The following is a 25,924-nucleotide window of genomic DNA, read 5'->3' as shown; positions in this document are numbered from 1 at the left end:
TAACTCAGTGTCTTCACAGCGGTAATGGTTAGATAGCTCTGGGTGAAAGTTAAAACAGCTGAGGTCTGGAGGTCGGAGTGTGAAAACCAAGCCTGGGCTGTGCTGAAATCATCAATTCTTTAGGCAACAAAGGCATAGGTGAGGGCTTCAGTAGTGGATAAGCAGGAGCCCAATCTCTCAGCAGACAGCAAGGTGCAGTTGAGATCACAACCTGATCAGCAGGTATCTTACTGAATGATGGAGCAGCCTAATAAGGCAGAACAGTTTACTCTGGATCCTAAGTTACACCCAACAAGTGGAACAGTGTTATGGCCAGTCTCCTTCCTATCGGAAAGATGTTGTGAAACTTGAAAGGGTTCAGAAAAGATTTACAAGGGTGTTGCCAGGGTTGGAGGATCTGAGCTACAGGGAGAAGCTGAACAGGCTGGGGCTGTTTTCCCTGGAGTGTCGGAGGCTGAGGGGTGACCTTACAGAGGCTTATAAAATCATGAGGGGCATGGATAGGGTAAATAGACAAAGTTTCTTCCCTGGGCTGGGGGAGGGCTTAGATTTATTATGAGAAGGGAAAGATATAAAAGAGACCTAAGGGGCAACTTTTTCACACAGAGGGTGGTAAGTGTATGGAATGAGCTGCCAGAGGAAGTGGTGGAGGCTGGTACAATTGCAACATTTAAAAGGCATCTGGATGGATATATGAATAGGAAGGGTTTGGAGGGATATGGGCTGGGTGCTGGCAGGGGGGACTAGATTAGGTTGGGATATCTGGTCGGCATGGACCGAAGGGTCTGTATCAGTGCTGCATATCTCTATGACTCCAAAATATAGGGAATCAGATCATTTGAATACATATAGGAACATATATAAACACACCAAGTTAGTGTTATTGCAAACTAATGCCATCCTAATAACAGTGTTATGTAATAGTCTTATACCCAGTGACGGTGAGTTCCTTTATAATATATACAGGAATACTCCATTCAGTAACTGTCATATAACAGTGTGACACCCAGAGAGTGATGTGATAATATACAGTATTCCACACAATAACTGCATTATTATAGTGTTATAGACAAGAACAGTGAGTTATTATATAACACAGTTACTGTGCTATTCTATAACAGCGTTGCTGTGTTCTTATATATAAGATAGAATCCCTACAGTGTGGAAACAGGCCATTTGGCCCATCAAGTCCACACCTACCCTCTGAAAAGATCCCACTCAGAAAGACCCACCCTACCTACCCCTGTAACTCTGCATTCCTCATGGCTAACCCACTTATGCCACACATGCCTGGACACTATGGGGCAATTACCCATGGCCAATCCACCTAACCTGCACATCTTTAAACTGTGGGAGGAAACTGGAGCACCCGGGGAAACCCACGCAGACACGGGGAGAATATGCAAACTCCACACAGACAATCGCCCGAGGCTGGAATTGAACCCAGGTCCCTGGCATTGCGAGGCAGTGGTGCTACCCACTGAGCCACCCTGCCGCCCAAAATGTAATGGCGTTACACTCAGGGAGTGAGTTATGATGTGATACACACAGTATTCCACACAGTAACTGCATTATTATACTGTTACAGACAGTGAGTTATATGTAAGTACTCCACTCAATTTCTGAGTTATTATTTAACATAGTACTACATCCAGTGACTGTGCATGAGAACACAGAACAGTACAGGCCCTTCGGCCCTCGATGTTGTGCCAATCTTTTATTCAACTCTAAGATCAAACTAACCTACATACCCTTCATTGTATTATCATCCATGTGCCTATCCAAGAGTCACTAATGTATCTGACTCTACCACGACCACTAGCAGTGTACTCCATGCACCTATCGCGCTGTGTAAAGAACTGACCTCTGACATCTCCCCTAAATCTTCTTCCAATCACCTTAAAATTATGCCGCTCATGATAGCCATTCCGCCCTGGGGAAAAGTCTCTGACTATTTATCTGTGCCTCTCATCATCTTGTACACCTCTATCAAGTCACCTCTCATCCTTCTTTACTCCAATGAGAAAAGCCCTAGCTCCTTTGACCTTTCTTCATGAGACATGCCCTCCAGTCCAGGCAGCATCCTGGTAAATCTCCTCTGCACCCTCTTCCACATCCTTCCTATAATGAGGCAAACAGAACTGAACACAATATTCCAAGTGTGGTCTAACCAGGACTCTATAGAGCTGCAGCATAACCTCACGGCTCTTAAACTCAATCCCCCTGCAAATGAAAGCTAACACACCATACGCCTTTTTAACAACCCTATCAACTTTGAGGGATCTATGAACACGGACCTCAAGATCCCTCTGTTCCTCTACATCATCAAGAATCCTGCCTTTAACCCTGTAATCTGCATTCAAATTTGACCTTCCAAAATGAATCACTTCACACTTTTCCATGTTGAACTCCATCTGCCAGTTATCAGCCAAGCTCTGCATCCTGTCAACGTCCCGTTGCAACCTTTAACAGCCCTCCACACTATCCACCACTCCACCAACCCACCAACCTTCGTGTCATCAGCAAACTTACTAGCCTACTCTTCCACTTCCTCATCCAAGTCATTTAAAAAAAATCACAAAGTCCAGAGGTCCTAGAACCAATCCACCACTGGTCGCCAAGCTCCAGGCTGAATACTTTCTATCAACCTCCACTCTCTGTCTTCTATGGGCCAGCCAATTCTGTATTCTAACTGCCAGATTTGCCTGTATCCCATGCTTCCTTCTTTCTGAATGAGCCTACTGTGGGGAATCTTATCAAACGCCTTGTTAAACTCCACGTACATCGCATCCACTGCTCTACCTTCATCAATGTGTTTTGTCACATCCCCAAAGAATTCAATAAGGTTTGTGAGGCATGACCTGCCCCTCACAAAGCCATGCTGACTATCTCTCAGCAAACTGTGGTTTTCCAAGTAATCATCAATCCTGTCTCTCAGAATCCTCTGCAATACTTTACCCACCACAGACGAGAGACTGACTGGTCTGTAATTCCCAAAATTATTCCTATTCCCCTTCTTGAACAAGGGAATAACATTTGCCACCCTCCAGTCACTTGGTACTACACCATGGACAGTGTGGAGGCAAAGATCATCGCCAAAAGCACAACAATCTTTTCCCTCGCTTCCTGTAGTAACCTAGGATACATCCCGTCTGGCCCAGAGGACTTATCTAGCCTCATGTTTTTCAAAACTTTCACTACATCCTCCTTCTTAACATCAACCTGTTCGAGCGTATCAGCCTGTTTTATGCTGTCCTCACAAATGATAAGGTCCCTGTCAGTAGAGTCACAGAGACGTACCGCACGGAAACAGACCCTTCAGTCCAACCCGTCCATGCCGACCAACAGTGAATACTGAAGCAAAATATTCATTAAGGACCTCCCCTACCGCCACTAACTCCAGTTGTAGGTTCCCTCCACTATCCCTGATCGGCCCTACCCTCACTCTGGTTCCTCACGTAAGTGTAGAACGCCTTTGGGTTTTCCTTAATCCCACCTGCTAAAGCATTTTCATGCCCCCTTCTCTCTCGCCTAAGTCCATCCTTCAGTCCCTTCCAGCTACCTTGTATCCCTCTAGAGCCTTATCTGATCCTTGCCTCCTCGGCCTTAAGTAAGCTTCCTTCTTCCTCTTGACTAGATGCTCCCAAGGTTCCTTCCTCAGTTGGACATATCCAGCGCTCTCACCGAATGCTCCCTAAACAACCTCCACATTTCTGTCGTGCATTTTCCTGAGAATATCTGTAACCAATTTAGGCGCGCCCAGTTCCTGCCTAATACCATTGTAACTCCTCCTCCCCCAATGACATACTTTCCCATACAGTCTGCTCTTATCCCTCTCCATGACTATAGTCAAGGTCAGGGACTTGTGATCACTATCACCGAAATGCTCTCCCACCGAGAGATCAGATACTTGGCATGGTTCGTTGCCAAGCACCAAATCCAATATGGCCTCCCCTACCCGAGTCAAGAATCCTTCCTGGACACACCTGACGAAAACTGTTCCATCCAAACTGTTTTAACTAAGGAGATTCCAATCAATATTAGGGAAGTTAAAGTCACCCATGACAACAACCCTGTTCCTTCTGCACTTTTCCAAACTCGTCTTCCCAATCCGCTCCTCAGTGTCTCTGTTGCCACTCGGGGGCTGGGGGCATCTGTAGAAAACTCCCAGTAAAATGGCTGCTCCCTTCCTGTTTCTGACTTTCCAATTCTACACCCCCCTTTCCTTCTGAGCCACAGCATTAGTAATCTGTTGTGGTTGTGAGTAAGTTCTCCGAGCTGGAAAGTTGATTTGCAGACATTTCGTTTCCCCTGTCTAGGTGTTTTGGAACCTCCCGTGAAGCACTGCTCTATTGTGTCTCCTGGAATGGATTTCTGCAGCTTCCAATTGTTCACTGTAGAGTCCGGTATACTGGGTCTAGGTCAATGCGTTTGCTGATGGCTGAGTGCCATGCTTAGACTCCAAGAAGGTCGCGCACGTCAACACAGACCAGCATCGCCACACCATAAATCCCAGAAGACACAGTACAGCAGCACTTCACAAGAGGTCCAAAGCACTGAAGGTGTCACCTAGACAGGGGACAAAACATCTGCAAATCAACTTGCCAGCTTAGCAAATACATCCACAACCACGACAACCCAAGCTACAAATCTCTACACAAACATTAATAATCTTATCTCCCGCGACAAAGTGTATTAACACATAATAGAAACATGGTGTGTTATGTAATTGGGTGCCATCCACCTTTGTAACACAGTGTGAAGTGTTAGACCAGTGAGTATGTTACTCGGTATATTAATACTGTTGTAAGCAGTGACAGAGTTATAACATATACAGGAGTGTTCCAATCAAGTTGGATAATATTAACATATACTGTTATACTCAGTGAGAGTGGTTGTAGACTATATAAAAGGACTGTTCTAACCAGTTTCTGAATGGCGTTATTACAATCTGTGTCAGACGCCACGCGACATCAGGTTACAGTCCAACAGGTTTATTTGAGTTAAAAATCACAACACCAGGTTATAGTTCATGATGGAGGAGCTAGTGCTTCCAAATAAACCTGTTGGACCATAACCTAATGTTGCACGATTTTTAACTTTGGACACCCCAGTCCAACACCAGCATCTCCAAATCCAGGTTTATTTAAAATTTGCAAGCTTTCAGAGCGCTGTCCCGTCAGCTGACAAAGCAGCAGTTCTCTGAAAGCTTGTGATTTCCAATAAACCTGTTGGACTCTTAACCTGATGTTGTGTGACTACTGACCATACGCTCTGGGAGTCATTATAACATACTGGAGTGTTTCATTATTACATACAGAATCCATGCCATGTTATACCCAGCGACAGCTATTGTGTAACAGATACAAGTTTTACTACTCTGTACCCTTTCTGTAATATATACCCAGCGTCATACCTCGTGACAGTTATAGACACAAGAGTGTAACAGTTCATGACACCGCGCCATACCTAATATATACTGTGATACCCACAGTTTTGAGTTTAACCTGTGGCAACTTTAGAATTATTTCACCCAGTAACAGTATCATTTTATAACCTGACACTGTTAGACCCAGAAACGATTATATTTTATCTAGGCATGTTTTGTAACAGTAATAAATGCAGAAATGTTACAGTCAATATGTTTATGCTTTATAACAGTCACTGGGTATCTAATGAAGGAATGTGCACCTAGAACATTAATACTTTCTTAATGTTAATCATGAAATAATATTATTTTATCTACGGGCATCAATTTGGATAAGGTGTAGGGTGAAATAAAAAAAAAACTAACCCCAGCACAGGCACGTCCATAAATCTGACAACAACCCTACTCCCACTTTTTTTTTTTAAAAAACTGGTGTAGTATTTTGATTTACTGACAATGTTCAGGGTCAAATCTTCAGGACCCAGATAGGAACCAGAAAAGGCATTTGTATTTTTGTGGCATGTTAACATCCAGCATTGCTACAATCTTTTAAAAACACTGTTGCTCTCCCAACACAGAGTCCTGCCCCCACTGTCCCATCCCCATCTCTCCCCCACCCCCCCCAATTATCTCAGGAGCAATGTGCTGGCCCTGGAGTAGGTCACGAGAGTTATCCCAGGAATGAAAAACTTAACATATATGAGGAACATTTGAGGACTCTGGATCTATACTCGATGGAGTTTAGAAAGGGGGGGGGGGGAAATCTAATTGAAAATCCCAGATTACTGAATGGCCTGGACAGAGTGGATGTTGGGAAGATGTTTCCATTGGGAGGAGAGACTAGGACCTGAGGGCACAGCCTGAGAATAAAGGGAAGACCCATTAGAATGGAGATGAGGAGAAACTCCTTCAGCCAGAGAGTGGGGGATCTATGGAATTCACTGCCACAGGAGGCTGTGGAGGCCTGGTCACTGAGGATATTTAAGACCAAGATAGACAGGTTCTCGATTGTCAAGGAGATCAAAGGTTACACGGAGAGGGCGGGTTGAGAAACTTTCACCCACGATCGATTGGTGGAGCGGACTCGATGGGCCGAACGGCCAAATTTCTACTCCTGGGTCTTACAGTCTTGTGGGCTCAAAACCCACACCCAAATTCTCCCCCCTTTACCTCTCGTCCCACCTCTGCCTTCGGCCAGCCAAGCAAGCGAGGAATAGGCTCCTTGAGCCTGTGCTGCCATTCAATAAGATCATGGCTGGTCTGATTATTCCTCTATAACTTTTCACCACCACCTCCCCCCCCCCCCCCCCCCACCTGAGAATCTATCCACCTTAAAAATATTCAAAGACCACTCTTTGAGGAGAATTTGAGACTCATGGCCCCCTAAATAAAATCTCATCCATCTTAAACAGGTCACCCCTGATCCAGACTCTCCCACAGGCGGGGATGGTCTCCACACCAATTCTTCCAGAACCCTCAGGATACTGTGCATTAGCAAATGATTCACTGCTTACCCTTCTAAACGCCAGACAATATACGCCTAGCCTGTCCAACCTTTCCCCTGCAGGTATAGTCTGGTAAACTCTCTCCTGCCGACACATTTACGTCCCTCCCAAAATAAGGTGCGGAGGTGGAGGAGGTGCTGGTGTTGGTCTGGGGTGGACAAAGTCAGAAGTCATTGGGTTAAGATAGTCGGAACACTGCTACTTTGTTGGGTGACACGAACTGAATCCACAGCCGTTCTCCCCTCTGTCCCCAAAACTCATTACATGCCAAGCTATAGGCCACTCAGCCCTCTGGACCTGGCTCACCATTCTGTCAGATCGTGGCTCATCAATAGCTGCAATTGCACAGCACCTTTGACATCCCTCCACCCACCCACCTCCCCCCCCCCCACCCCCAACTTTAAAGCACTTATTAGGACTGACTGTAAGACAGAACTGGACTTCAAGGCACAGGTGGTGGTATTATGGCGAGGTGACCATACATCCAGTCAGTGAGGCGCATGTTAGACAATGAGAGGGAATTCTGAAGGAGCTGGGAGGCATGGCCATTAATGAAGAAGTGAGACGGTGGGGGGGGGGGGGGGGGGGGGGGAGAAAGGCAGGAGGTGTAGGCCGAAATCGAAATGTGAACGTTTTGGTGGGTGACAGGAGAGGTTGCAGAGATCAGAGCAGTTGGGGGAAGGGGGGGGGGGGTGGAGTTTAGAAACAGGTAATTAGAAACAGGACCTTTAAGAATCGAGGTAAAGCAGAATGGTGAGTAGTGGGTGAGCCGGACTCGGGAGGAAGGGATCGAGGAAGGGATCGAGGAAGGGATCGAGGAAGGGATCGAGGAAGGGATCGAGGAAGGGATCGAGGAAGGGATCGAGGAAGGGATCGAGGAAGGGATCGAGGAAGGGATCGAGGAAGGGATCGAGGAAGGGATCGAGGAAGGGATCGAGAGCAGCTGAGATTTTGGAGAGTTTGACAGGGACAGCGCTATCCAAGGTCCCACCGAGACGCCATTCACGGATAACCCAATGCACCCTTTGGGACAGGGGTAGATCACAACACCGTCTCCCCAACCCCCCCCACCCCCAACCAAACACCAACAACTGTCACAAGCAGGACGGTCTCCCGACTTACCCCAGACATCAGTAAACACAGGAGAACCTGGGGAGGCTTCCTGGCCTGTTCACCTCTGTCCCAGAGTGGCTGCTACAACCCAGTCTCATTAATAACATTACCAATTATTCTAACACCACATCACTGTAGGCCTAAATGGAGTCCCTGCCTCAGTGCTCAGATCAACAGTGACAAGCACAGAAATCTCTGTCAGTGTGGCCTTTTACTTTAAGGAAAAAAAAGCAACAACCAGGAACTGGGCCTGCACAAACTCAGAGGCCTGGTCCTGGCTAATTGCTTTTAGTAGTTCTCATTTTAAAGCTCTCTCAGCTATGAAAATATGTGTGCAAACGACTCTATGCCCACAACATGAATAAACATAGCAACTCAGCCCGCACTAGTTCCCACACCCAACACATTCTCTCTCCCACCACCCCCCCCCCCACCTCTCCCTGTGCTGCTCCAAATTCTGCACAGAAACTTTCAGGCCAGGCCTCATTGGTTTTTTTCCTCTGATGAAAAATAGCTTGCTTTACAACACTGCAACACCAGTCAGTCGCAAAATGCCTCTTCCCCCACCCACCTTGGGCGTGTGGGGGACACATTGTTGGGGGCTGGGGGCTAATTTCAGTCTCGCTTTCCAAAACAAAGATTAAAAAACAGAACATTGCACAAGCAATCAATTGGACTTGAAGACTCTGGGTGTCGAAGAGGTACAGGAGCCCGAATTTGGGTTCAATTTTGATAAAAAGGAGGGAGAGGGGGAAGAGTTGGGAAATCTGGAGATATTGGGGGCGATTGTTCTAAGGAACCAACAACAGTGTGTGTTGCAGTGTGGGATACAATGTTACCAATCACTTCTGGGGGGGGGAAAACCCTTTCGTGGTTACAATGTTGCATTTCCCCAAAGTTATATTGTTTCCCCCACACCACCCCAGACACAATGTTGCGATTTTGACCCCCAACATTGTAACTTGGGGGGGGTGCGCGGAAATGTTGCCATTTCAGCCTGGGTTACAAAGTTGGCCTTTTTTTCCCTGATTACAATGTAGCACCTTCCACTATTCTTGGTTACTTTCTGGGAATGTGTTAAACGCTCCCAGCCTCTGTCTAGTTTTCATACCATTCGGTTTTGGTGGGGAGGGAAGGGGAGACGGGGACGGGGGGGGAGGGGGGGGGGAAGGGGAAGGGAAGACGGGGGGATGGGAGGGGGGGGAAGGGGAAGGGAAGACGGGGGGAGGGTAGGGGAAGGGAAGACGGGGGGATGGGGGGGGGTAGGGGAAGGGAAGGGGGGGGGGGGGGGGGAAGGGGAAGGGAAGACGGGGGGATGGGGGGGAAGGGGAAGGGAAGACGGGGGGATGGGGGGGAAAAAGGGGAAGGGAAGACGGGGGGATGGGGGGGAGGGGGGAGGGGGGATGGGGAGACGGGGGGATGGGGGGGGGGGAAGGGGAGACGGGGGGATGGGGGGGGGGGGGGGAAGGGGAGACGAGGGGATGGGGGGAAGGGGGGAAGGGGAGACGAGGGGATGGGGGGAAGGGGGGAAGGGGAGACGAGGGGATGGGGGGAAGGGGAGACGAGGGGATGGGGGGGAAGGGGAGACGAGGGGATGGGGGGAAGGGGAAGGGGAGACGGGGGGATGGGGGGGGGGGGGGAGGGGAGACGGGGGGATGGGGGGGGGGGGGGGAGGGGAGACGGGGGGATGGGGGGGGGGAAGGGGAGACGAGGGGATGGGGGGAAGGGGAAGGGGAGACGAGGGGATGGGGGGAAGGGGAAGGGGAGACGAGGGGATGGGGGGGAAGGGGAAGGGGAGACGGGGGGAAGGGGAAGGGGAGACGAGGGGATGGGGGGAAGGGGAAACGAGGGGATGGGGGGGAAGGGGAAGGGGAGACGAGAGGATGGGGGGGAGGGGAAGGGGAGACGAGAGGATGGGGGGGAAGAGAAGGGGAGACGAGGGGATGGGGGGGGAAGGGGAGACGAGGGGATGGGGGGAAGGGGAAGGGGAGACGAGGGGATGGGGGGAAGGGGAAGGGGAGACGAGGGGATGGGGGGAAGGGGAAGGGGAGACGAGGGGATGGGGGGAAGGGGAAGGGGAGACGAGGGGATGGGGGGAAGGGGAAGGGGAGACGAGGGGATGGGGGGAAGGGGAAGGGGAGACGAGGGGATGGGGGGAAGGGGAAGGGGAGACGGGGGGAAGGGGAAGGGGAGACGAGGGGATGGGGGGGAAGGGGAAACGAGGGGATGGGGGGGAAGGGGAAGGGGAGACGGGGGGGAAGGGGAAGGGGAGACGGGGGGGAAGGGGAAGGGGAGACGAGGGAGGGGGAAGGGGAGACGAGGGAGGGGGAAGGGGAGACGAGGGAGGGGGAAGGGGAGACGAGGGAGGGGGAAGGGGAGACGAGGGAGGGGGAAGGGGAGACGAGGGAGGGGGAAGGGGAGACGAGGGAGGGGGAAGGGGAGACGAGGGAGGGGGAAGGGGAGACGAGGGAGGGGGAAGGGGAGACGAGGGAGGGGGAAGGGGAGACGAGGGAGGGGGAAGGGGAGACGAGGGAGGGGGAAGGGGAGACGAGGGAGGGGGAAGGGGAGACGAGGGAGGGGGAAGGGGAGACGAGGGAGGGGGAAGGGGAGACGAGGGAGGGGGAAGGGGAGACGAGGGAGGGGGAAGGGGAGACGAGGGAGGGGGAAGGGGAGACGAGGGAGGGGGAAGGGGAGACGAGGGAGGGGGAAGGGGAGACGAGGGAGGGGGAAGGGGAGACGAGGGAGGGGGAAGGGGAGACGAGGGAGGGGGAAGGGGAGACGAGGGAGGGGGAAGGGGAGACGAGGGAGGGGGAAGGGGAGACGAGGGAGGGGGAAGGGGAGACGAGGGAGGGGGAAGGGGAGACGAGGGAGGGGGAAGGGGAGACGAGGGAGGGGGAAGGGGAGACGAGGGAGGGGGAAGGGGAGACGAGGGAGGGGGAAGGGGAGACGAGGGAGGGGGAAGGGGAGACGAGGGAGGGGGAAGGGGAGACGAGGGAGGGGGAAGGGGAGACGAGGGAGGGGGAAGGGGAGACGAGGGAGGGGGAAGGGGAGACGAGGGAGGGGGAAGGGGAGACGAGGGAGGGGGAAGGGGAGACGAGGGAGGGGGAAGGGGAGACGAGGGAGGGGGAAGGGGAGACGAGGGAGGGGGAAGGGGAGACGAGGGAGGGGGAAGGAGAGACGAGGGAGGGGGAAGGAGAGACGAGGGAGGGGGAAGGAGAGACGAGGGAGGGGGAAGAGAGACGGGGGGGGGGGGGGAAGAGAGACGGGGGGGGGGGGGAAGAGAGACGGGGGGGGGGGGGAAGAGAGACGGGGAGGGGGGGGGGGAAGAGAGACGGGGAGGGGGGGGGAAGAGAGACGGGGAGGGGGGGGGGAAGAGAGACGGGGAGGGGGGGGGGAAGAGAGACGGGGAGGGGGGGGGGAAGAGAGACGGGGAGGGGGGGGGGAAGAGAGACGGGGAGGGGGGGGGGAAGAGAGACGGGGAGGGGGGGGGGAAGAGAGACGGGGAGGGGGGGGGGAAGAGAGACGGGGAGGGGGGGGGGAAGAGAGACGGGGAGGGGGGGGGGAAGAGAGACGGGGAGGGGGGGGGGAAGAGAGACGGGGAGGGGGGGGGGAAGAGAGACGGGGAGGGGGGGGGGGAAGAGAGACGGGGAGGGGGGGGGAAGAGAGACGGGGAGGGGGGGGGGAAGAGAGACGGGGGGGGGGGGGAAGAGAGACGGGGAGGGGGGGGGGGAAGAGAGACGGGGAGGGGGGGGGGAAGAGAGACGGGGGGGGGGGGGAAGAGAGACGGGGAGGGGGGGGAAGAGAGACGGGGAGGGGGGGGAAGAGAGACGGGGAGGGGGGGGAAGAGAGACGGGGAGGGGGGGGAAGAGAGACGGGGAGGGGGGGGAAGAGAGACGGGGAGGGGGGGGGAAGAGAGACGGGGAGGGGGGGGGAAGAGAGACGGGGGGGGGGGAAAGAGACGGGGAGGGGGGGGAAGAGAGACGGGGAGGGGGGGGGAAGAGAGACGGGGAGGGGGGGGAAGAGAGACGGGGAGGGGGGGGGAAGAGAGACGGGGAGGGGGGGGAAGAGAGACGGGGAGGGGGGGGAAGAGAGACGGGGAGGGGGGGGGAAGAGAGACGGGGAGGGGGGGGGAAGAGAGACGGGGAGGGGGGGGGAAGAGAGACGGGGAGGGGGGGGGAAGAGAGACGGGGAGGGGGGGGGAAGAGAGACGGGGAGGGGGGGGGAAGAGAGACGGGGAGGGGGGGGGAAGAGAGACGGGGAGGGGGGGGGAAGAGAGACGGGGAGGGGGGGGGAAGAGAGACGGGGAGGGGGGGGAAGAGAGACGGGGAGGGGGGGGAAGAGAGACGGGGAGGGGGGGGGAAGAGAGACGGGGAGGGGGGGGAAGAGAGACGGGGAGGGGGGGGAAGAGAGACGGGGAGGGGGGGGAAGAGAGACGGGGAGGGGGGGGAAGAGAGACGGGGAGGGGGGGGAAGAGAGACGGGGAGGGGGGGGAAGAGAGACGGGGAGGGGGGGGGAAGAGAGACGGGGAGGGGGGGGGGGGAAGAGAGACGGGGAGGGGGGGGGGGAAGAGAGACGGGGAGGGGGGGGGGAAGAGAGACGGGGAGGGGGGGGGGGAAGAGAGACGGGGAGGGGGGGGGGGGGAAGAGAGACGGGGAGGGGGGGGAGAGAGACGGGGAGGGGATAGAGTGTGGGGTTGGAGATGGAGGTGGTGGCTGAAGCCCCCTCTCTCTCTCCCTCCAAACATATTAATCCCCAAACCCAGGCCAAGTTCTCCCTCCTTCTCCTCCTCCTCCTCCTCCCTCCACAGTCATACCCAAACCAGACCCCCCCCCCAACTCCCTCCATCTCTCGGGCTGTCTCCTTTGGGGTTGGGGGGTGGTGTGGGGGGTGGTGGGGGGTCAGCTCTCCTCCTCTGGTCTCAGAGGCCCCTGACACACACACACACACACACACACAGTACTCACCGTGATGTTACAGTGAATGAGCAGGACCTGCTCCTGGGTGACAAACTGGCAGCTGATCTCGTCCAGGGATCCGGACACGATGCGGAACCTCTCGTGTCTCTGGTGAAAGATCGACTCTAAGAGTTTGAGCTCTTGTTTCAACGCAGAGCCCGACATTTTCTCACCATTTCCGACGGCGGATATTTTTTTTCTCTCTCTCCCTTCTTTATTTCGGGTCGGGAGGGGGAAGAGGGAGAGAGAGGGGGGGGGGGGGGTGGAGGTTGTTTGTTTTATATTTTTTTTTACAAAAAACCAAAAAAGATTTCCAAAGAGGGGGAAAAAAATCAGGAGACCTCCCCCCGAATGTCCTTTTTTTTTCTTTAAAAAAAAAACCGACTTGCTTTCTTTTCCCTCCCCCTTTCAGAAATGATTCGTCAGGCACAAAGCACGTAATGGAGACCAGGAAGGAGTGAAAGGTAACTCTTACTGAGGAGGGGCAGGCAGAGAGGGGGCAGTTACAGAGAGAGGGGGGGGTAGTTACAGAGAGGGGGGGAACAGGGGGTAGTTACAGAGAGAGGGGGGTAGTTACAGAGAGAGGGGGGAGAGAGGGGGTAGTTACAGAGAGGGGGGGTAGTTACAGAGAGAGGGGGTAGTTACAGAGAGAGGGGGTAGTTACAGAGAGGGGGGGAGAGAGGGGGTAGTTACAGAGAGAGAGGGGGGTAGTTACAGAGAGAGGGGGGTAGTTACAGAGAGAGGGGGGTAGTTACAGAGAGAGGGGGGCAGTTACAGAGAGGGGGGGGAGAGAGGGGGTAGTTACAGAGAGAGGGGGTAGTTACAGAGAGGGGGGGTAGTTACAGAGAGAGGGGGTAGTTACAGAGAGAGGGGGAGAGAGGGGGTAGTTACAGAGAGAGAGGGGGGTAGTTACAGAGAGAGGGGGGTAGTTACAGAGAGAGGGGGTAGTTACAGAGAGAGGGGGAGAGAGGGGGTAGTTACAGAGAGGGTGGAGAGAGGGGGTAGTTACAGAGAGAGGGGGGAGAGAGGGGGTAGTTACAGAGAGAGGGGGGAGAGAGGGGGTAGTTACAGAGAGAGGGGGGAGAGAGGGGGTAGTTACAGAGAGAGGGGGGAGAGAGGGGGTAGTTACAGAGAGAGGGGGGAGAGAGGGGGTAGTTACAGAGAGAGGGGGGAGAGAGGGGGTAGTTACAGAGAGATGGGGTAGTTACAGAGAGGGGGGTAGTTACAGAGAGAGGGGGGTAGTTACAGAGAGGGGGGGGTAGTTACAGAGAGGAGGGGGGAGAGAGGGGATAGTTACAGAGAGGGGGGCAGTTACAGAGAGAGGGGGGTAGTTACAGAGAGAGGGGGGCAGTTACAGAGAGAGGGGGGCAGTTACAGAGAGAGGGGGGGTAGTTACAGAGAGGGGGGGGTAGTTACAGAGAGGGGGGGGTAGTTACAGAGAGGGGGGGGTAGTTACAGAGAGGGGGGGGTAGTTACAGAGAGGGGGGGGTAGTTACAGAGGGGGGGGGTAGTTACAGAGAGGGGGGGTAGTTACAGAGAGGGGGGGTAGTTACAGAGAGGGGGGGGTAGTTACAGAGAGGGGGGGTAGTTACAGAGAGGGGGGGTAGTTACAGAGGGGGGGGTAGTTACAGAGAGGGGGGGGTAGTTACAGAGAGGGGGGGGTAGTTACAGAGAGGGGGGTAGTTACAGAGAGAGGGGGGTAGTTACAGAGAGAGGGGGGTAGTTACAGAGAGAGGGGGGTAGTTACAGAGGGGGGGGTAGTTACAGAGAGAGGGGGGGTAGTTACAGAGAGAGGGGGGAGAGGGGGTAGTTAGAGAGGGGGGAGAGGGGGGGTAGTTACAGAGAGAGGGGGGAGAGGGGGTAGTTAGAGAGGGGGGAGAGGGGGTAGTTAGAGAGGGGGGAGAGAGGGGGTAGTTACAGAGAGAGGGGGAGAGAGGGGGTAGTTACAGAGAGAGGGGGGAGAGAGGGGGTAGTTACAGAGAGAGGGGGGAGAGAGGGGGTAGTTACAGGGAGGGGGGAGAGAGGGGGTAGTTACAGGGAGAGAGGGGGTAGTTACAGAGAGAGGGGGGAGAGAGGGGGTAGTTACAGAGAGAGGGGGGAGAGAGGGGGTAGTTACAGAGAGAGGGGGGAGAGAGGGGGTAGTTACAAAGAGAGGGGGGAGAGAGGGGGTAGTTACAGAGAGAGGGGGGAGAGAGGGGGTAGTTACAGGGAGAGGGGGGAGAGAGGGGGTAGTTACAGGGAGAGAGGGGGTAGTTACAGAGAGATGGGGAGAGAGGGGGTAGTTACAGAGAGGGGGGTAGTTACAGAGAGAGGGGGAGAGGGGGGGTAGTTACAGAGAGAGAGGGGGTAGTTACAGAGAGAGGGGGTAGTTACAGAGAGAGAGGGGGTAGTTACAGAGAGGGGGGGAGAGGGGGGGTAGTTACAGAGAGAGGGGGGAGAGAGGGGGTAGTTACAGAGAGAGGGGGAGAGAGGGGGTAGTTACAGAGAGAGGGGGGAGAGAGGGGGTAGTTACAGAGAGAGGGGGAGAGAGGGGGTAGTTACAGAGAGAGGGGGGAGAGAGGGGGTAGTTACAGAGAGAGGGGGAGAGAGGGGGTAGTTACAGAGAGAGGGGGGAGAGAGGGGGTAGTTACAGAGAGAGGGGGGAGAGAGGGGGTAGTTACAGAGAGAGGGGGGAGAGAGGGGGTAGTTACAGAGAGAGGGGGGAGAGAGGGGGTAGTTACAGAGAGAGGGGGGAGAGAGGGGGTAATTACAGAGAGAGGGGGGAGAGAGATGGGGTAGTTACAGAGAGATGGGGTAGTTACAGAGAGATGGGGTAGTTACAGAGAGATGGGGAGAGAGGGGGTAGTTACAGAGAGAGGGGGTAGTTACAGAGAGAGGGGGTAGTTACAGAGAGAGGGGGTAGTTACAGAGAGAGGGGGTAGTTACAGAGAGAGGGGGTAGTTACAGAGAGATGGGGTAGTTACAGAGAGATGGGGTAGTTACAGAGAGATGGGGAGAGAGGGGGTATTTACAGAGAGATGGGGAGAGAGGGGGTAGTTACAGAGAGAGGGGGTAGTTACAGAGAGTGTGGAGAGAGGGGGTAGTTACAGAGAGAGGGGGTAGTTACAGAGAGGGTGGAGAGAGGGGGTAGTTAGAGAGAGAGGGTGGAGAGAGGGGGTAGTTACAGAGAGAGGGTGGAGAGAGGGGGTAGTTACAGAGAGAGGGTGGAGAGAGGGGGTAGTTACAGAGAGAGGGTGGAGAGAGGGGGTAGTTACAGAGAGGGGGGAGAGAGGGTTAGTTACAGAGAGAGGGGGGAGAGAGGGGTAGTTACAGAGAGAGGGGGAGAGAGGGGTAGTTACAGAGAGAGGGGTAGTTACAGAGAGAGGGGGGAGAGGGGGTAGTTACAGAGAGAGGGGGAGAGGGGGTAGTTACAGAGAGAGGGGGAGAGAGGGGGTAGTTACAGAGAGAGGGGGGAGAGAGGGGGTAGTTACAGAGAGAGGGGGGAGAGGGGGTAGTTACAGAGAGAGGGGGGAGAGGGGGTAGTTACAGAGAGAGGGGGGAGAGGGGGTAGTTACAGAGAGAGGGGGAGAGAGGGGGTAGTTACAGAGAGAGGGGGAGAGAGGGGGTAGTTACAGAGAGAGGGGGGAGAGAGGGGGTAGTTACAGAGAGAGGGGGGAGAGAGGGGGTAGTTACAGAGAGAGGGGGGAGAGGGGGTAGTTACAGAGAGAGGGGGGAGAGAGGGGGTAGTTACAGAGAGGGGGGGGAGAGAGGGGGTAGTTACAGAGAGGGGGGAGAGAGGGGGTAGTTACACAGAGGGGGGGTAGTTACAGAGAGAGGGGGAGAGAGGGGGTAGTTACAGAGAGAGGGGGAGAGAGGGGGTAGTTACACAGAGGGGGGGTAGTTACAGAGAGAGGGGGAGAGAGGGGGTAGTTACAGAGAGAGGGGGAGAGAGGGGGTAGTTACAGAGAGAGGGGGTAGTTTCAGAGAGGGGGGAGAGGGGGTAGTTTCAGAGAGGGGGGAGAGGGGGTAGTTTCAGAGAGGGGGGAGAGGGGGGAGAGGGGGGAGAGGGGGTAGTTTCAGAGAGAGGGGGGAGAGGGGGTAGTTTCAGAGAGAGGGGGGAGAGGGGGTAGTTTCAGAGAGAGGGGGGAGAGGGGGTAGTTTCAGAGAGGGGGGAGAGGGGGGAGAGGGGGTAGTTTCAGAGAGAGGGGGGAGAGGGGGTAGTTTCAGAGAGAGGGGGGAGAGGGGGTAGTTTCAGAGAGAGGGGGGAGAGGGGGTAGTTTCAGAGAGAGGGGGGAGAGGGGGTAGTTTCAGAGAGAGGGGGAGAGGGGGGAGAGGGGGTAGTTTCAGAGAGAGGGGGTAGTTTCAGAGAGAGGGGGAGAGAGGGTTAGTTTCAGAGAGGGGGGGGTAGTTACAGAGAGAGGGGGTAGTTACAGAGAGAGGGGGAGAGAGGGTTAGTTTCAGAGAGAGGGGGGGAGAGAGGGGGTAGTTACAGAGAGAGGGGGTAGTTACAGAGAGAGGGGGAGAGAGAGGGGGAGAGAGAGAGGGAGGGGGTAATTACAGACAGGGGGAGAGGGACGGGGGGGAGAGAGAGAGGGAGGGGGTAATTACAGACAGGGGGAGAGGGAGGGGGTAATTACAGACAGGGGGAGAGGGAGGGGGTAATTACAGACAGGGGGAGAGGGAGGGGGTAATTACAGACAGGGGGAGAGGGAGGGGGTAATTACAGACAGGGGGAGAGGGAGGGGGTAATTACAGACAGGGGGAGAGGGAGGGGGTAATTACAGACAGGGGGAGAGGGAGGGGGTAATTACAGACAGGGGGAGAGGGAGGGGGTAATTACAGACAGGGGGAGAGGGAGGGGGTAATTACAGACAGGGGGAGGGGGAGGGGGTAATTACAGACAGGGGGAGGGGGAGGGGGTAATTACAGACAGGGGGAGGGGGTAATTACAGACAGGGGGAGAGGGAGGGGGTAATTACAGACAGGGGGAGGGGGAGGGGGAGGGGGAGGGGGTAATTACAGACGGGGGAGGGGGAGGGGGTAATTACAGACAGGGGAGGGGGAGGGGGTAATTACAGACAGGGGGAGGGGGAGGGGGTAATTACAGAGAGGGAGAGGGTAATTACAGAGGGAAGGGTTAATTACAGGGAGAGGGGGGGTAATTACAGACAGGTGGGGAGAGAGGGAGGGGTAATTACAGACAGAGGGGGGAGAGAGACACGGAGGTAATTACAGAGGGGTGAGAGAGAGGGAGGGGGTAATTACAGAGAGAGGGGGAGAGAGAGGGAGGGGGTAATTACAGAGGGGGGAGAGAGAGGGAGGGGGTAATTACAGAGGGGGGAGAGAGAGGGAGGGGGTAATTACAGAGGGGGGGGGAGAGAGAGAGGCGGTCAGAAAGAGGGGGGAAGAGAGTGGGACACAGGGAGGATTAGGGGGAGAGAGGGAGGATTAGGGGGATACAGGGGAAGGGGGGATTGGAGGAACAGAGAGAGGGGTATGAGGGCGACAGATGGGGTTTCTTTGGTGGGGCAGAGAGAGAGAGGATCTTTATTTAGGTGTGACAAGAGGTGTAGATGGGGCTTTATTTAGTTGGGACAGAGAAAGAGGGGTATTAAGGAGACTGCTTAATAGAAGGGGAGGGTAGGAAAGGGGGGATTGAAGGAGGAGAGGGTAGGAAAGGGGGGACTGAAGGAGGGGAGGGTAGGAAAGGGGGGATTGAAGGAGGAGAGGGTAGGAAAGGGGGGACTGAAGGAGGGGAGGGTAGGAAAGGGGGGATTGAAGGAGGGGAGGGTAGGAAAGGGGGGATTGAAGGAGGAGAGGGTAGGAAAGGGGGGATTGAAGGAGGAGAGGGTAGGAAAGGGGGGACTGAAGGAGGAGAGGGTAGGAAAGGGGGGACTGAAGGAGGGGAGGGTAGGAAAGGGGGGATTGAAGGAGGGGGAGGGTAGGAAAGGGGGGACTGAAGGAGGGGAGGGTAGGAAAGGGGGGATTGAAGGAGGAGAGGGTAGGAAAGGGGGGACTGAAGGAGGGGGAGGGTAGGAAAGGGGGGACTGAAGGAGGGGGAGGGTAGGAAAGGGGGGACTGAAGGAGGGGGAGGGTAGGAAAGGGGGGACTGAAGGAGGAGGAGGGTAGGAAAGGGGGGATTGAAGGAGGAGGAGGGTAGGAAAGGGGGGATTGAAGGAGGAGAGGGTAGGAAAGGGGGGACTGAAGGTGGGGGAGGGTAGGAAAGGGGGGACTGAAGGAGGGGGAGGGTGAAGGATCAGGGAGGGGAGGGACCACCTTCTACAGGAGGGTAGCCAGAGGCAAGCTCAGCTGCACAGTCTGTTCTCTCTCCCCTCCTCCTCCTCCTCCTCCCCCTTAAAACAAACCTCCCTCTAAAACAAGGTTCGGTTCCTCCCCCCTCCCCAAGCCCCAAAACACAAACAAAAATTAAAAAAAAACTTCTTCAAAACCCCCAAAATGGCGACGAGCCCAGGGTCCCAGCATCCATATCCTGATGGCGACCAAATAAAACCCCCGTGAGATCCCAGAGAGAGAGAAAAATAAAACACAGAGAGAGACAGAGACAGAGGAACCACGGCCCCTTAAAGCGACACCCACTCTTAAAGCAGCACCGCCCCCTCCCGGAAGTGATTCCAGTCCGCGGACCGAAATTGTGGCACCGTCTTCTTCCCCAGCACAGGCTCGACGGGCCGAACGGCCCAGCCGAGGCTCCCACTGCTCAGAGCCGCTGGGTAGACCTTTCCAATCCCTCTAATTCCCACCCACACACAAACAAACAAACAAACAAAAACAAAAGAGGAAAATAAATAAGCCCAAGTAGAGTGTAGAAAGCAAAATTCAGGTGCAAATTAAACAAGGTGTTGGTGAGTACATTACCTTTACCCGGGGGGGGGGGGTCTGGAACGCACCGCCTGGAAACGTTGGTGGAGGCCGGTTCAGTTTGAGGTGTCCGAGAGGGATGGTGATTTGGCCAGAAAAGGTGTGCAGGGGTATTGAGGGAAAGGGCTGGTATAGGCATGTTGGGCCAAATAGCCTCCTGCCGCACCACGAAAATTCTGACCATCGATGTGTCGTGACAGGAGTTTGGTAGGGGAAGGTGGGGAGGTGGGGGCGTGAATTCCAACTTGTCAGAGCCATCCTGAATTTCAGTAGCCCCACTAGGTGCTAGGGACCAGTGGCTCAGTGGTTAGCACTGCTGCCTCACAACACCAGGGTCGCAGGTTCGATTCCAGCCTCGGGCGACTGTCTGTGTGGAGTTTGCAGTGTCTGCGTGGGTTTCCTCCGGGTGCTCTGGTTTCCTCCCACAGTCCAAAGATGTGCGGGTCAGGTGAATTGGCCATGCTAAATTGCCCATAGTGTTAGGTGCATTAGTCACAGGGAAATGGGTCTGGGTGGGTTACTCTTCAGAGGGTCGGTGTGGACTTGTTGGGCCGAAGGGCCTGTTTCCACACTGGAGGGAATCTAATCTAATCTCCAGGGAACCAGCAGCTGCCTTCTTATTGGACAGGGAATATCTGCTAGGGATGGGGGTGAGGGCAGGCTATCAGTACCACAAATATAAAACTATCTCCCACCGGAAGGGTTCAAGGCACAAGGCATTGAACAGGGGGATTCACAATGACTGTCCAAACAGGCAGGGTGACGCTGGGAGAGGGAAGTCAAGGGAAATACACTTTAAGGCACATCATTCATGTATTGAGACTCTGATGGGCTGAACGGCCTCCTCCTGCACATGAACAAACCTGGAGCCCTGTGTTCGCACAGGTTCATAGAATCCCTATAGTGTGGAAACAGGCCACTTGGTCCATCGAGTCCACACCGACCCTCCAAAGAGCATCCCCATTCAGACCTACTCCCATTTCCTGTCCCTGTAACCCTACGTTCCCAAACACCTTCATGACCTGTCCACCTCTCTGCTCCACCCTCCTCTCTGACCTATCACCTTTCCCCCCACCTCCATCTACCCATCACACTCTCCTCTACCTTCCTCCCAGCCCAACCCCCTCATTTATCTCTCCACCCTGTCGGCTCACAGCCTCATTCCTGATGAAAAGCTTTGCCCGAAATGTCAATTCTTCTGCTCCTTGGATGCTGCCTGACCTGCTGTGCTTTTCCAGCACCACACTCACGACTCTAATCTCCAGCATTTGCACTCCTCACTTTTGCCTGCATTTCCCATACTAACTCATGCAACGCTGGACACTATGGGACAATTTCCCACGGCCAACCCACCCTAACCTGCACATCCCTGGGCACTATGGGACAATTACCCATGGCCAATCCACCCTAACCTGCACATCCCTGGACACTATGGGACAATTTCCCATGGCTAATCCACCCTAACCTGCATATCCCTGGACACTATGGGACAATTTCCCATGGCTAATCCACCCTAACCTGCACATCCCTGGGCACTATGGGACAATTTCCCATGGCTAATCCACCCTAACCTGCACATCCCTGGGCACTATGGGACAATTCCCCACAACCAACCCACCTTAACCTGCACATCCCTGGGCACTATGGGACAATTCCCCATGGCCAACCCACCCTAACCTGCACATCCCTGGGCACTATGGTACAATTCCCCACGGCCAATCCACCCTAACATGCACATCCCTGGGCACTATGGGACAATTCCCCATGGCCAATCCACCCTAACATGCACATCCCTGGGCACTATGGGACAATTTCCCATGGCCAATCCACCCTAACATGCACATCTTAGAACTCCGGAGGAAACTAGAGCACCCAGAGGAAACCCACACGGACTCGGGAAGAATATGCAAACTCCACACAGAGAGTCGCCCAAGGGTGGAATCGAACCCAGCTCCCTGGTGTCGTGAGGCAGCGGGGCTAAACCCTTTTAAAGAGAGAATTTAAAGTTTTGAAAGGAAGAATTTCATTTCCGTAGTGAGCTTGGGAAGTCCCAAAACATTTCAGACCCAGTGATGCTTCTGTTTTGTAGTCTAGTGTCTGTCCATTTGGAGGAGGGGGGGGGCGGGCTGGGATGCGATGGGGAGTGGAATAGTGATAGTGTCGCTGGCCTTGTGATCTATAGCCCCAAGCTCGTGATCTGGGGACATGGAAGCCAAAATCATCGTGACGTCTGGTGAAATTTGAATTCTGTAAAAATCCTGGGAATTACAGACCAGTCAGTCTCACGTCTGTGGTGGGCAAAGTATTGGAGAGGATTCTGAGAGACAGGAAAACCACAGTTCGATTAGAGATCGTCAGCATGGCTTTATGAGGGGCGGGTCATGCCTCGCAAACCTTATTGAATTCTTTAAGGATGTGACAAAAAGCATTGATGAAGGTAGAGAGTGGATGTGGTGTACATGGATCTTAGCAAGGCATTTGATAAAGTTGCTCAGAAAGTAAGAGGGTGTGAGATACAGGGAAATCTGGCCATCAGGATACAGAATTGACTGGCCCAGAGAAGACAGAGGGTGGTGGTAGATAGAAAGTATTCTGCCTGGAGCTTGGTGACCAGTGGTGTTCGCTGCTGAAAACGTGTTGCTGGAAAAGCGCAGCAGGTCAGGCAGCATCCAAGGAGCAGGAGAATCGACATTTCGGGCATGAGCCCTTCTTCAGGAAGGTCTCCTGAAAAGCATTGAGAAAAGCATTGTTTTACAAACCTGACGGTTATAGAGTCATTGAACTGTACAGCACGGAAACATACCCTTCAGTCCAACTTGTCCACGCCAACCAGATATCCTAAATTAATCCAGTCCCATTTGTCACCATTTGGCCCATATCCCTCCAAACCCTTCCTATTCATATACCCATAGAGATGCCACTTGGTGACCAGTGGTGTTCCACAGGGATCGGCTGTGGGACCTCTGCTCTTTGTGATTTTTATAAATGACTTGGATGAGGAAGTGGAAGGGGTAATTAGTAAGTTTGCCGATGGCACGAAGGCTGGTGGATAGTGTGGAGGGCTGTTGTAGGTTGCAACGGGACATTGACAGGATGTAGAACTGGGCTGAGTTGGAGTTCAACCTGGAAAAGTGTGAAGTAATTTATTTTGGAAGGTCGAATTTGAATGCAGATTGCAGGGTTAAAGGCAGGATTCTTGACAATGTGGAGGAACAGAGGAATCTCGGAGTCTGTGTCCTTAGAGTTGCCACCCAGGTTGATAGGGTTGTCAAGAAGGCAGATGGTGTGTTGGCTTTCATTAGCAGGGGGATTGAGTTTAAGAGTCACAAGGTTATGCTGCAGCTCTAGTGAGCCCTGGTTAGACCACACTTGGGATATTGTGTTCAGTTCTGGTCACCTCATTTTAGGAAGGATGTGGAAGTTTTAGAGAGGGTGCAGAGGAGATTTACCAGGATGTTGCCTAGACTGGAGGGCACGTCTTCTGAAAGAAAGGCTTTTCTCATTGGGGTAAAGAAAGATGAGACATGACCTGATAGAGGATTACAAGATGATGCGAGGCATAGACGGAGTGGATAGCCAGAGACTTTTTCAAAGGGCAGAAATGGCTATCACGAGGGGGAATAATTTTAAGGTAACTGGAGAAATGTTTGGGGGAGATGTCAGAGGTCGGTTCTTTACACAGAGAGTGGTGGGTGTGGGGAATGCACTGCCAGCGGTGGCGGTAGAGTTAGATACATCAGAAACATTTAAACGACTCTTAGACAGGCACATGGATGATAGTACAATGAAGGGTATGTTGGCTAGTCTGATCTTAGAGTAGGATAAAAGACACAACATCGAGGGCCGAAGGGCCTGTACTGTGCTGTACTGTTCCATGTTCTATGGTTGTGATTGTTGGAGGTCAGTCATCTCAGCTCCAGGGCTTATCTGCAGGAGTTCCTCAGGGGAGTGTCCTCAGCCCAACCAGGTTCAGCTATTTCAATGACCTGCCCTCCACTATAAGGTCAGAAGTGAGGAAGTTCACCAATGATTGCACAATGTTCAACACCATTCACCACTCCTCAGATACTGAAGCAGGCCGTGTTCAGAACTGGACAGTATCCAGGCTTGTTGTGACAAATGAGAAGTAACATTCGCGCCACCTAAATGCCAGGCATGACCACCTCCAACAAGACAGAATGCCCTGCTTGACTTTCAGTGGCTGAATCCCCCACTATCAACATCCTGAGGGTTACCATTGTCCAGAAACTGAACTGGACTGTGGCTACAAGAGCAGGTCAGAGGCTGGGAATCCTGCAGCGAGTAACTCACTCCTATCTCCCCAAAGCCTGTTCATCATTTACAAAGCGGCACAGTGGTTAGCACTGCTGCCTCACAGCGCCAGAGACCCGGGTTCAATTCCCGCCTCAGGCGACTGACTGTGTGGAGTTTGCACATTCTCCCCCCTGTCTGCGTGGGTTTCCTCCGGGTGCTCCGGTTTCCTCCCACAGTCCAAAGATGTGCAGGTCAGGTGAATTGGCCATGCTAAATTGCCCGTAGTGTTAGGTAAGGGGTAAATGTAGGGGTATGGGTGGGTTGCGCTTCGGCAGGGCGGTGTGGACTTGTTGGGCCGAAGGGCCTGTTTCCACACTGTAAGTAATCTAATCTAATCTTAAAAAAAAAAAGCACAAGTTAGGAGTGTGATGGAATACAGCCTACTTGCCCTGGATGGGGGGCAGCTCCAACAACACTCAACATCGTCCAGGACAAAGCAGCCTGCTGGTTTGGCAGCACATCCGCAAACATCCCCTCCCTCCACCTCCGACGCTCAGTAGCAGCAGCGTGTACCGCCTACAAGATGCACAGCAGCAACTCACCAAGGCTCCTCAGACAACACCTTCCAAACCCATGACCACTTCTGACCAGGACAAGGGCAGCAGATACATGGGAACACCACCCCCTGCAAGTTCCCCTCCGAGCCACTCACCACCCTGACTCGGACTTATATCGCTGTTCCTTCTGGGTCAGAATCCTGGAATTCCCTCCCTAAGGACATTGCGGGTCAAGCCACAGCACACAGACTGCAGCATCAAAAGGCAACTCACTACCTACCTTCTCAAGGGGCAACTAGGGATTGACAATGAATGTTGGCCCAGCCAGCAACACCAACATTCCGTGAATGAATTAAAAACAATTTTATTGCAGAAAATGGCATACCTGACAACCAGTATCTCTCTCTCCACTTCATCATTGTCTTGTATCTTTAAAAACAACCCTTAAATTTCAATAATTGACAGTCCTGTGCTATCAATGCACTATTTAGTGAGATATTGGAATGTTTGCAAACTGGAACAGTTGGTACACAGGCAATTCCCAGAACACAACCAACTGCTGCAGCAGAGCACTGGCAGGAACAGGTTAATGTAGGACAGATCGGGGAAGAGGGCTGGGGAGGGCAGGAACAGGTTAATGTAGGACACTTCGGGACAGAGGGCTGGGGAGGGCAGGAACAGGTTAATGTAGGACACTTCGGGGCAGAGGGCTGGGGAGGGCAGGAACAGGTTAATGTAGGACACTTCGGGGCAGAGGGCTGGGGAGGGCAGGAACAGGTTAATGTAGAACACTTCGGGGCAGAGGGCTGGGGAGGGCAGGAACAGGTTAATGTAGGACATTAACCTGCTCGTCGGACGCTGCCTGAATTGCTGTGCTCTTCCAGCACCACTGATCCAGAATCTGGTTTCCAGGATCTGCAGTCATTGTTTTTACCTAATGTAGGACAGGTCTGGGCAGGGGGCAGAGGGCTGGCAGGGTCAGGTTAATGTAGGACAGTCAGGGCAGAGGGCTGGCAGGAGCAGGTTAATGTAAGACAGGTCTGGGCAGGGGGAGAGGGCTGGCAGGAACAGGTTAATGTAGGACAGGTTGGGGCAGAGGGCAGGCAGGAACAGGTTAATGTAGGACAGGTCGGGGCAGAGGGCGGGCAGGAACAGGTTAATGTAGGACAGGTCGGGGCAGAGGGCTGGGGGCTGGCAGGAACAGGTTAATGTAGGACAGGTCGGGGCAAAGGGCAGGGGTCAGGCAGGAACAGG

At 54.1% G+C, this 25,924-nt stretch overlaps 1 protein-coding gene across 1 annotated transcript in view; it reads right to left on the bottom strand.

The window, feature by feature from the left end:
* LOC122544761 (ubiquitin-conjugating enzyme E2 Q1) overlaps nucleotides 1-13,507 on the bottom strand; it is a 50,615-nt gene extending 37,108 nt beyond the window's left edge. The window contains exon 1 of the mRNA XM_087985144.1: nucleotides 13,011-13,507. Coding sequence (XP_087841270.1) covers nucleotides 13,011-13,166 — 156 coding nt within the window. The 5' untranslated portion in view covers nucleotides 13,167-13,507. The remainder of the gene's footprint in view (nucleotides 1-13,010) is intronic.
* Between the last annotated feature and the right edge of the window lie 12,417 nt (nucleotides 13,508-25,924).

Source organism: Chiloscyllium plagiosum, unplaced genomic scaffold, assembly GCF_037043375.1.
Source record: "Chiloscyllium plagiosum isolate Xiang-an unplaced genomic scaffold, Cpla_swu_hap1 HiC_scaffold_50, whole genome shotgun sequence".
NCBI lineage: Eukaryota > Metazoa > Chordata > Chondrichthyes > Orectolobiformes > Hemiscylliidae > Chiloscyllium > Chiloscyllium plagiosum.
The sequence above is the reverse complement of the archived record's forward strand: the minus strand, read 5'-3'. Positions and strand labels throughout refer to the sequence as shown.